This window comes from Excalfactoria chinensis, chromosome 1 (assembly GCF_039878825.1).
Source record: "Excalfactoria chinensis isolate bCotChi1 chromosome 1, bCotChi1.hap2, whole genome shotgun sequence".
NCBI classification, from domain to species: Eukaryota; Metazoa; Chordata; class Aves; order Galliformes; family Phasianidae; genus Excalfactoria; species Excalfactoria chinensis.
The window spans coordinates 22,969,021-22,981,668 of NC_092825.1; the positions used below are offsets into that span (position 1 = coordinate 22,969,021).

At 39.7% G+C, this 12,648-nt stretch overlaps 1 protein-coding gene across 1 annotated transcript in view; it reads right to left on the reverse strand.

Moving 5' to 3' along the window:
* The window catches only part of CFTR (CF transmembrane conductance regulator), an 81,458-nt gene that overhangs the window by 16,225 nt on the left and 52,585 nt on the right, over positions 1-12,648 (reverse strand). The window contains exons 18-21 of the mRNA XM_072352739.1: positions 11,909-11,988; positions 7,699-7,849; positions 6,355-6,582; positions 4,898-4,998 (exon numbers count right to left, since the gene is read on the reverse strand). Coding sequence (XP_072208840.1) covers positions 4,898-4,998; positions 6,355-6,582; positions 7,699-7,849; positions 11,909-11,988 — 560 coding nt within the window. The remainder of the gene's footprint in view (positions 1-4,897; positions 4,999-6,354; positions 6,583-7,698; positions 7,850-11,908; positions 11,989-12,648) is intronic.

Here is a 12,648-nt window from a genome sequence, read left to right on the forward strand (position 1 = left end):
CACCATTCATTCACTTTAACTGGTATCAGTATCTTTTTCTTTATTCCCAGAAATCTTATATTTTTAGAAATTCTGCATCTGCAGAAATATCAGAGCTTCTTTCTTGGCTTCACAAAGAGCAATTAAATTCTGTACAGAAAAAGGGAATCCCCGTAAGTGCCCAAGAGATCCTAGCATTACATCAGCTAAAATCTGCTCAGTAGCCATCTGGCCAAAGAGTCTTGCCTTATAAAATTTAATCTCCATAATCCAGCTCCCCTGACAAATTTATCACTCACTTCACACGTGAAGATATTTTAGACAGCTTAGAACTTGAAATCAATTGAAAAGATGCTTTTCTGGTTCTGTAATTTGCATTACGATGTAGATCTGGGCAGAATGCAGCATAAATGTCAGTAACATTTTACAATGATATCCATTCTTCCTTTCAGAGACTGAAATCTTCTGTCATTCATAATGACAGGCATAGTGTAGGTGACAGAAAGTTTCTTATCTATTATTCCCATCAGCAATTTAACTGCTATATTCACATTCTCCAACTGATGCTTGATAATGAAGGAGTATATTTACTACTTTCAGCTAAAAATGTTGAGAGCATAATACACTATTTTTAGCCTTGACTAATCGTATTTTACTGAGATTTTAACAGCATTACAAAATCCTTAATTTACTTTCTCATTAATATCACTTAAACTATTCTTAATGTGGGATGAGAATTCATAATATTATTAAGTAATATATACTTCCAGAATGTGGAAGAAGTAGGGTTTTTTTTTTCACAAGTAATCTAATACAACCAATTCCATAAGGCTCTGTATTTTAATGTTAGAAAGACAGCAGTTACTTTCTCCAAACCAGACACACACAGTTTGTTGTGTGACACCATCTCCTGAAATACACCCACAGTGTGCAACTGAGAAATACCATGGGAGGTCAGTCCAGTGGCTCAAGTTGGAAGAAAAAACCTGTGTAGTTTGTCACTGCAAAAACTAGTTTGGTGCATGCAGGCCATACCTTACTTGTGAGGTTTCTTATCTTTTGCTGACACATTTTGGAGGCACTTGTAGGTCACAGAACTCATATGTGGTGTTTGGTGAGTTCTGGCTGACAGCAAGTTGAATATGAGCCAGCAGTGTGCCCCAGCAGCCCAAAGGGCCAGCTGCACCCTGGGGTGCTCCAGGCCCAGCATGGTCACCCGGAGAGAGAAGGGGTTGCCCTCTCTGCTCTGCACTGTGTGGCCTCACCTCCTGCACTGGGGGCTGTTTGGGTGCCACAATATGGAATGATATGAAGCTATTAAAAGTGTCCAAAGGAGGGCTATAAAGATGAGGAGTGGTCTAGTGGGAAAGATGTGGGGAGCAGCTGAATAATTGTGTGTTAGTGCAAGGAAGGGCCTAGAGGGGCTGAGGCCTGTGGGTTTGCTCAGCCCAGAGCAGAGGAGCTGAGGGGAGGCCTCATGGCAGCTGCAGAGGAGTTCCCTCCTCGTGTCCAGATATGCTCCTTATATTTCAGAGCCACGTTATTGAGGTGCTTTGTTTTGTTGCTCTGCTGCAGCGTGCCTGTAGTTCTTCTCCATCCCAAGTGTTTATGGCAGTAAATAGAAGTGGTTAAGTTCTGCAGACCACCACAGACAGGCGGTGGGGGTCCCAGGACCACACGAGCTGCATTTCCTTGCTTTTCTATCCTTTGCTTTTGCTTTTTCTTTGGTCTTCTTTATCATGTACTACTTTAATTCCCCAGCACCAGTGATGCACAGGGTGGAGCACAATGTAGTGTAGCAAGTATGTTCTTAATATCTCTTTGGGGAATTCTTTTTGATCTCCTTACATAAGTAATCTTGGCAATAATGAAAGCATGACAGTTTCTTGCTCCCTGATGAAAGGAATTGTCCTTCCCAGTTTTAGCGCTGCTACTGCAGGATACACATCAGTGAAGGACAAGGTTTGTAAAGCATTAAAGCATTCCACCGGGACTAGCCAATGCTTATCTGCAAAGGGAACACATAATGGAAAACTTATTTTTTTATTTACTTCCTAATGGAGGAAAAAAATTAAAAATATTGTAAGACTGTCTGGAGGGCCAAGAAAAAGACTGAAAACAAGTTAAAGGGGTATTAGCAGAAATGATCAAAGTGAGGAGATAAATCTAGCCTAGCTGCTAGCGTTAAATGAAACAATGGGTAGCTGTCAGAGTGACCACGTATGTTAAAAAAAGAAAAAAAGAAACACCAGAGCAGATAAAGTATCGGGACTGTAGAAAACGCTGTGCCAAAACCATTATGGGGTATTAAAGGACAATGGAGATTTTTCAGTGAGAGCCAAATAAAGATGAACAGCAGTCCCTCCAAATACGAGAACAGCTTATGTATGTAAAAACAAAAATCCAACCTAGATTCTCAGATTGCTTGAAAACATATGCCAGCATCACAGAAGGCAGCTATGTGAAATAAAGTCAAATTAGGCACCTACTTATCTGCTTGGTCAGTATTTCTTCTGGTGCATTTCTTTCTTTGTCACATGACCCTGTTTCCCTATTTTCCTTCTTCCCGTCCTTTTGCTTGCACCTATTTCACTCATGTCTCGTAGCTCACATATCCTGTTAAAGAATTCTGCACAAGTTTAGTGTTAGGTACTAACTGCAGCAGCTGTGCCTTTAGCAGTGGGCTTCAATCACTTGGAGAAAACACCAACTAATCTGTCAGCCAAAGACCACCCCCTGTAACTGTGTACACTCAGGCACACTTGTGTGCTGCCTTGTAAGCATGGATATCACAGGTGCTCACAGAAGGGCATCAGTGATCTCACTCAGAGCAGTGTGTGCATGCTGGTAACTGGAGGCACGCAGAGATGCGTCAGTTCTCAACAATGTGATGCAAATAGGAGCTCAGAGTACCCCTTGAGAGAAATATAACCAGCACAGAACACTAAGCCAGGCACACATGCAAGCCTTCACAGGACATCCTTAACCAAGTAACTGTAAAGATCTTTAAAGAGGGAAGTGTCAAATGGAGACAAAGGGTAGGAAATAATATATCTGAATTACCCAATGAAGCCGTTTTATTGCCTTGAAACCATGAAGCTATTCTTATTTGTTTGTGCACAGAAGCAGCTTTTCAATGTCAGGAAACCATTCTGCCAGCAGTATCTATGAGCTTGGCAACTGGGATACTTAAACATCCATGGGATGGGGGTGGGCAGCGATCCACTACCAAAACAAGACCACAGTATCTATCTATGAACAGCTGCACCTTTAGAAGACTGTCACTAATAGAACTGGTGCTCCTATGCACTAGTTTGTCTTCATACAGAGAGAAGTCACAAACATGTAAGGCAATTTGCAGCTTTCTTTTTCAGGGGAAAGGGAGTTACTTTCTGGTTACTACAGTTTAGCATCAATGTATTTGTAAAAAGGGGAAGTTCTTTATTAAAATGCTAGTGTGTCCAGCACCTTCTCAATCCTATTAGCAACATTTTCTGTGCTCTTTTCTGAAGCATTCTCAATTTGCCCTACGCAGTATGAATGAACACAGTTCTGTGTTCAAATCAGAAGACTGTGATATTTCCGTGACCACATTATGCCATATAGGGCTAAAATTGAGCTTATACAAGAGAGTTCATTAAATGTTCAGCACCATGCCTTACCAACAGCACGTTTTTCTTTGTATCAGTCACAGAACTGCAGTTTGGCTTGTCTGGCAGTTCTGGCAAACAAGCCCTTGCACAAACTGCCTGCCCTTCAAGACAGCCTGTACTAATAACTGAAGAAAGAATCATCATAAAACAATTGGTGGATAGGGAAAAAATGTGTCCCTGAATGGCAGTCAGCTTTCTGGACTATCACCAATTGTATGTGTCAGCAAGAGATTAGATGTTGTGAGTGGTTAATTCCCAGTTTTGGGGCTCTTAAGGATTTCCTCCAGGATGAGGGTGGTTGAATCACTGATTTAAAAAATGAATCTCCTCTGTTTTTTTTTTAAACAATTCATTTCAGCTAATCAGGATCTTATTGTTGCCTGTGAAAGTTATTTGTTTTCCAGTGTTTTCCAATGTTTGGCTTGAGAAGATACTTTAGGATTCATAGAAGATATGGCTGGATGTAGGATTTTTTATCTCGGTTTTTTTTTCTTAATAGATATAATTAGGGTTTAAATGAATTTTGCCACAAGAATTCTGTCTGAAATCAATCCTGGAATGCCTTAATTGTAAGAGGGAATTGACTACTACATTGAAAATAACGTATCAAAACATGTGGGCTCAAGTATGATGAAAACCACCATAACAAATGTATTCTTTTATGAGTTTCCTGTTTGCTTCTGACATCTCAGCAAACAGGTGATGATGAGATAATCCTGCGAAATGTTCTTTCTTAAAGCTTAAAGTCAGCCTCAATTAATGAACTAACTACACAAATTAATGAGATCAACAAGTCCAACTCCAAAGCCTTATTTCATAAATTATTCTAAACAAAACCATAACAAGACCACCAGTTAAGTCTAGGAAAGATTTTTAAATTGCTTCTGATTTTGCGTGCAAAGGAGCTCAGCCTCATCCACTGAAATCTGCTGTGCACAGCCCTTAAGTTGACCAAGGTTTGTTTAGGTATATGGCCATAACAAAGCAACTACAAGTCTTTCATATGCTTTCCCTTAACAGCCACGCAATCTGAATCCTCAAGCACAAGCATTTGCTGTTCCCTTTTCTCACCCAGGAACATTTCTGATCATGAAAAAACTTGGTGCTCCCCAAAGCCAGGAGGTTACTGTGAAAGATGTAAGGGAAATTTTTTCACTTCTGATTGGTATACAGGTCTGATAATAACTCAGTGAACACCCATGACCAACAAATTAGAGCAACTCCTCAAAACAAACAAACCATAGCAGAGCACACTTTATACTTACCAAGCTGTCCACATCTATGCTTGAGTTTACTGCCCACTGCAAGGTTCCCATGATGTTCATGGCTAAAGTAAGAATAATGCCCACTCTACCTGGTCCGTCACCTGCAGAGGAAAAAGCGGATTTAATGTATATGAAAACAAAAGGCCAACAGAGATCAGAAAATGAATATATATTTCATCCAGTGCATGTAAGATCCATATAATATCTTAAAATATATACTCAAATTCTCTTTTATTTCATCGAAAAACAAGCATGGATTTGTTGGTTATACAGGAGGATTTACAGTTTAGTCATAATTAAACTGCTGGTTCTGTCAGTGAATTCACTATAAACCCTGACCTTGCTTTTACAATTAAATCTCGGTATCACAGAATCATAGAATCACATGATCACGTAATCATAGAATCATAGAATGGGTTGGGTTGGAAGGGATCCCCAGGATCATCAAGCTGCAACCCTCCCTGATGCAGCCAGAGCCACCAGCCTCCAGATCTGGTACAGTACATATGATCAAGCAAAGTATAAAATATGATCGAGTGAAACTCAGATATTGTTAGCATTAAAAATCCCATGCTCAGAGTCACTGAATTCTTGCTCATCAGCTGTCATAACACTGATCCTGAACAAAAAGTTCAGTGTAAAACTGGGGAGAGGGAGTCTAATGCCAGAGAATGGAAATCAAAAAATGTAAATGAAAGCACAAACTGAGTTACAAACTCTTTTGAAAGTTTGTTTGTAGCAAAATTTGCAGAATTCTTCCACAAAGCTGAATTATTCAGTTTTCTTTGGGTACCTTCAGCTCCTACTCTGCTTGTCAAAGACTGGCTATGCCTGGCCCAGCATCCAGGTAGAACAGTAAGGTATATAGTGTTTCTCCTGTGGTATACTGTGTTTACTAGGGGTGGTGAGCCACTCTGGAGGGGATTTTTAATGGAATTTGAAAAAAATCACATCAGAAAATGGGCCAGCACACAGGAATTAAAAAACTGAATGAGCACTTCCACTACTGATACGGCTTTAAGAGGTCATTAAATCTTTCCATTTTTACTCAGCCATTTGTTAAAAGAGAAGAACGTTAACCTCAGTGTACTAAAAAGCTTTGAGCTATATAGATAATAATCACCATCCAAGCTTTTCAGTACATCCACGTGGTTATGTTTATGTGGTTTAGAAGCTACCAGATCGCTTTCACAGCAGATAGGGTCAAGAAAAGAAAGTTGTGGCCCCTCAGATATTATTTGCAAACTAATCCCTTCAATGAGCCTTCTACAACAACAGACAACCGTGGTATAACTTCTGTTTTAAGTAAAATATAATTTCTATTCTCTGACATACTTAAATCAGTGATTGCAATGTATGCAGGAATGTGCAGTGGTTTATTTTCATCAGAAATGTCTACAGATTAGTTGTTAAACAGAAACAAAACTTGTATATCTATTCCAGTAAAGTTACTGTACCTGTGGTTATGATAGAGATGAATGCCACTGCACTGAAAAAGACAACAAAAATCATTTCGATCCTCATCTGAAACCAGCGCAGAGTTGACAGGTAGAGGAACCAGTTTGCCGTGTGTAGGTTCAGAGCCTTGTGAAATAGGGTTTCAAAGTAAGGCTGCCGCCCAAAAGCTCTCAGCGTCCACAGTCCTTTTAAGCTTGTAACAAGATGTGTGAATATTGGACTCCGAGCTGTGAAGTGTTTAAATTACAAACATCATAAACACTCATGAGAAAATACTTTTGATGAAACACAAATCCACAGCCCTGTGCTCTGTCTCCTAGCAGTGTAACTACTGTCACTGATTTAATTTATCTATGTTGTTGGCATATATGGTTGAAGTAATCCTAGCAGAGGATACACAACAGCATTTGTATGAATGGGTTGAAGTTCCATTCAGTGTCTTGCCAGCAAGTGACCACATTAATTTCTCATAGTCAGCATACTGCTTGGAGAAACTCCTGGTTAGCTATAAGATGTCACAATAGAAAGAAGGCTTCTCCCCAGTCAAAATTAATTCCTACAATTCTGACAACTCCATCAAGTTAATATGGTTCTTTTTTAGCACAGAGAAAGTACTTAAATGCTCTGGATTCCACTTTCCTGTCATGGTGCTAATTTTAAGGAGACCTTGCATTGCGTAGAAAGTGGAGTGCCAATGCCAAAACCCTCTAAGTATGGAAGAAATTTAGATTTATAACTGAGCAAATTTAAAGTTATGCATGAGTAAAGGGCAAGATGATTCACAACGGACTTGGCATTGTCAGATCCTGCCAATCTTTTGTAAAGTCAGACCACAGTCCTGATCTGCAAACCCACACTTCGGAATCAGTTTTTCCATTTTATTGGGAATATGTTAGTCGGATAATGGGGGAGAGGAAGAAATTTAGTCAAATAACTTATTCAGAAAAAAATAAATAAATAATTATTTACACTCATAAAAGAAATGTATAGAGATTCTAAAGTTTTCTTATAAGGAAACAAACTTGTGAGGCACACACTAAATCTGATCACAATTTTTCAAGTTAAATTTACTCTCAAGAAAATTGTATTTCAGGACTTTATTTGTTTTCAGCTGCAGTGGTGTTAAAGCCCAGCTTTAAATAGGACTTCTCCATTGTTCTTTGGCAGCAGAGCACTCAGTATTGGCTGCATCAGTAAAAGCAGTGCTTTTAAGGAGACAAGTGTTCTACTCCCAGAGACAAGGGCGTCTTACAAGAGAAAAGACAAAGAAGAGGTGACAGGGTGAATCACTTCTCAATTGATTTGTGCTGGATTTAGTAGTCTACCAATTTTGTTGCTCATACCTTCAGATTCCAGTTGTTTCAGCTGCTGAGAAGTGTGGAGGAAGTATGCCCTTAACACAATAAAGGCTGCTATCACAGGCACTGATGCCAGGAAGATGTAGGGTTGTAATATTGAGACTACTGTTATAGCGCCAATCACAATCAGTATTAACTGTAGAATGAAAGAAAAATACTATTGATATAGTAAACGTGTCATTTTATAGACTAGAGATTGGTGATGAATTTCCTTCCCACGGCAACTACATATTGTTTTGAGAACCATAAAGTGCTAACTTAAGTAGTACATGCAGCTGAGAACAAGCCTTCTTGAAAAGATCATGAATAACTGAGACCAGATCCACAACCTGTAGGAATGTCTACCTTTCCTAATACACGGAAGACATATTTTCTCTAGCAGAGACAGTATTAGTATTGCAAAGTTCTAAATTATGAAGCCAAACATATACACACAAGAACAGTAGCTATGCCCTCACTCTTCAGTTAAAATTGTAAGAATGATACTTGCTGTACTGGCAGTCATCTTTCAGACCTACTGATGCTGACCCTGTCCTGTCTGGGCCAGGTGTGCTAGGCGGTCAGAAGCTGAGTGCCTCTCTCCTGCCAATTTTCTGCCAATTGGTTTTTCCAAGGGTCAGAAAAAAATGGGAAATGGTGCACCATAAATTGTGCAAGGGACCATAACCTACATATGGAACTAGTGATTCTAGTCATCTTGATCGGAAGACAGGAGATGAGTTGTGAAAGGACTTCCGGTATGGAAAGTTAGTTTCAGGAAGTTCAAAAAGAAGATGTTTTAAGGTGACAGACGGCTCAAAAGGGGAAAATAATTCAAGTTAATCTATTTAATCTGCCAGAGACTACTACCATTCTCCTGAGACCTCATCCTCAGTATCTACAGACAGATTTATTTAAGTCAGTCTTTACTCTAGAAGCACTTTAAGCACTTGGGCTGTTTCTGTTCCATACCTGAATCAATGAAACACAAATACATCCATGTATGCAGAACAGCAAAGCTCTACTTCATATCAGGGCGTCACCTTTCACACTTAATTACTTCAACTTGCAGACTTATCAGCAGAAGGCAACTACAAGTGTACAATTTCAACAAAATGATGACCACACTGAAACACCACTGTAACTGACCAGCTCACAGAATCAAAGGATGGCTGAGATTGGCAGGGAACTCTGGGTCCATATGGTCCAACCCATGCCCAGAGCAAGATGCCCAGGACCACATGCAGGCAGCTTTTGAAGATCTCTAAGGAAGAAACTCTATAGGCTCTGGGCAACCTGTGTCAGTTCTCAGTTAACCACACAGCACAGTAGTGCTTCCTGTTGCTCAAACAGGACCTCTTGTGTTTCAGTTTATGCCTATTATCTCAACAAAGAAATAGTTGGAAAACAGGGCTAATTTCACATTAAGAAGATACCTGCAGTTGGTGTGTTAGCTATTACTTCTACATGGTTTCAAGGAAATTGTTTGAATTTCCAGTATTCCAAGTCTGATGTCTTTCACAGTCAGACTAGCATTTAGTCTTCAACGTAGGCTTCCCTCCCTACATGGGAAATACAATCAGTGCAATGGCAGTATCAAAGTTTATGAACAAAAATTTAAAGATGAACTAGTTAAAGATTTCTTTCATTACTTTACCCTTTTCTATTAAAAGAATGCTGACACGCGTGGGTTGTGCTTGTACAGGCTGTAGAAACACAAGAATGAATTTGTGTTTATTCATTATTTTGAACTGCAGAATTTAGTACCTTTTCTGTATTTTACTATTAAGAAAATGAGTTATTCAAATGACATCTGCCAAATTATACAGGTCTTAGGTTACTTGAGATCAAAGAGTAACACCGTGACTGTTCTGATTCCCATTTCCAACGTTTACTTATATTTTTCAAAGACCATGACCATGCCATATAGTTCGACTGCAGGTCCAACACCTCTTTCACTAAAAAGCTGAATATAAAAAGCTGGCTACATTGGTATGTGCCCAAGGAATTCCAGCAGAGAGTTAATGAAGATCAATTAAAAGCAAAAGGACTGTGCTGCAGCGACCTCAGATGATGATCTTTTAGGTTTGGGATGGAGGCCAGCCCAGGAGACTGACTCCAGTGCTTCCTCTATGTCTTCATTTTAGAAAACACAACAAGGGGCAGTGACTTCATCCTGGGTTCAAAGTGGTGACGACTGCAACAGCCAATTCAGTTAACCCAATGGCGGTTCATTATTTTGAAAAAATATGGTTAAGACCACAAGTATAAATGTCTGGTGAGCTCACTACATGAGTGAGATAATACTAAACCTTAGGGAATACATGCTAGCAGCATCTCATGCAAAGGATTTCAAAAAATGATGGTGCCACTGTAAGTAACGGTGGAAGACTGATATAGGCATTTAGACTTGTTTAATGCTACTGCAGTCATCAACTGGCTGGTAAAAAGTGTTCAAGGCACTGGGTAGATTTAATGATCTTCTCTGGAAGAAAAACTGGAAAAATGGGGCAACTTGTCATGCATGTCCATGTGGGAGCCACTACACCTGACACTCGGGAGAAAGGGATGTACCAACAGGTATTACAGGTTACCTTCTGGAAGGCATCAGAACAGAAAAGCTATATGTAGAGATTATTATTTTTTTAAACTTGAAATAAGAAAAACTAGTCAGCTTCTTGTATAGGGTTTGACATAGAGTTTGATAGCCCTATGAAGAAAGGCTAAGCGAACTGGGTCTGTTTAGCCTTGAGAAAAGACGACTGAGGGGGGATCTAATCCAGGTTTATAAATATCTGAGGTGTGGGGGCCATAGTGGTGAGGCCAGTCTCTTTTCAGTGGTATGTGGGGACAGGACTAGGGGAAATGGACATAAGCTGGAGCATAGGAAGTTCCGCACAAATGTGCACAAGAACTTCTTTACAGTGAGGGTGACGGAGCACTGGAACAGGCTGCCCAGGGAGGTGGTGGAGTCTCCTTCTCTGGAGATATTGAAGTCCCACTTGGATGCCTACCTGTGCGACCTGGTGTAGGGAGCCTGCTTTGGCAGGGGGGTTGGACTCGATGATCTCTAGAGGTCCCTTCCAACCCCTACAATTCTGTGATTCTGTGTGATTCTGTGACTAACAAAATCCAGCTTGGAGTAACTCCTCCATGGCAGATCCACAATGTCAGAAACAACAACAACAAAAAAAAAACCCTCACCAGAAAAGACAGCAGTGAATGCTATTCATGCTGAAGATGACATCAGCAAATCAGAGAATGGTTTAATGTCCATGTTTACTCATTCAGCAATGATTCATGACTTCAGCAGTGCACAAAGTAATGCTGTTATTTTCTTGAACTTCTTAAGGTGGAGCTGCACTTGCCTCCCTAAGGTCAAGAGGTGAAGTTACCAATTACTAACAAAAAGATAGGAAAAGAGACTTGGTTTTAACCAGATCATCATGTTTGTAAGGTCTGCAAATCAGAGCAAATTCACAGATGGAGCGTGACAACAGTAGTGCTGGGACACTACTGAAATGAGCTGGGATCCATACAGAGCCACAGAGCCTCAGAATAGATAGGATGAGGAACAAAGGAAGGCAGCCCCCTTAAGAAGCATTGGAACTGTCTCTGTCTCTATATTTCTTCAGTGTTCTCTTCAATGTGAATGTACTGAAGGTTATTCAAAGCTCAACAATATCTGGCAATGTGTGGAGTTTCCCAGCAGCTACAATGGCACCAGGCACTGCCATTAAAAGTAAAATGAAATTCTGCAGTTCTGCAACTCTTAGGACATAATATTCCTCCAAAGAATCCTGACCCCAAAAGCTGTCTTTCATAACAAGCAGTTAACAAGGGCCTCACGGACTACATTTACGTCAATCCAAGAAACTGAAAGGAACCAAGGAATGCCCTTCACGTCTTTGAAGGCAAATGTGGGCTTGTACTCAAGGGGATAGCAGGGCAAAAATGTTTCTGAGCCTGAGTACTCAAAAGAGGTTTGTACAAAGAGTATAGGTAGACATATGGGCAAGAACTCAAAAACAGAAGCAATGAAATTGACCTGCAAGATAAGCAGCTATGTAAACAGACACATGGAGTGAAAGAAAGAGAATGCTGGCATTTAATTCATGTCGTTAGTTCTTCTCATTATATATTTTCTTTTCCTTGGTGTACAACTGAAGCTTTACAACGCCAAGACATCAAAATTGAGAACTTCTATTCTACAAACCTGAATGAGATCAAATACTGTCAGTGGAAGTAAATCATCCAGTATTGCTGTATCTTTAGAGAATCTGTTGAGTATCCCACCTATGGGTTAAGAATAAAGAAAGAAAGAAAGAAAACACTTTAACACTCTCCCCACAAGGTCCTACCTGTATTACTTTTACAAAACAAACAGAATGACAACAAGAAAAAGTTCTTTTTCCTAAAGACAAAATACTAGAGGTAAGTACGAGATTTATTCTAGTACAAGTAATTCCATTACAGCTTAATGGAGCTGCATCATGAACAAATTTGATTCTACGATTTATTATTTCTGTTTCAGGTCTTGGAATCTCATAAAAACTCCCCCCCAAAAAATGTAGTTAAAACAAACTAACATGTAAAACAGGACAGAAACATGGATGCTTGCCATAAAGTCTGTACCCTTTGTGCATCAGGCTTTGCTGATACACAGATTATTTGCACATCAGTGTTTTTATTAGTTTCCATACCAGTTTCTTAGCTTCTGAGAAGAAATACTGTGTTAACCATGAAATAACAACAGAACCAAGAATACAATGGGAAAATGAAGGAAGATCCTATGTTACACTGTCATTTACAAATGCTTCCTGTACTCCAGCATGTACCAGTTCAGTAGGGTATGGGAAAGGAGTTTCACATTCAGCAGCGAACAGAACTTGTTGCACCAGTTATGTAATGAACTCCATATCAACTTCTGAGCCAAATTTGAATATGAATACCATT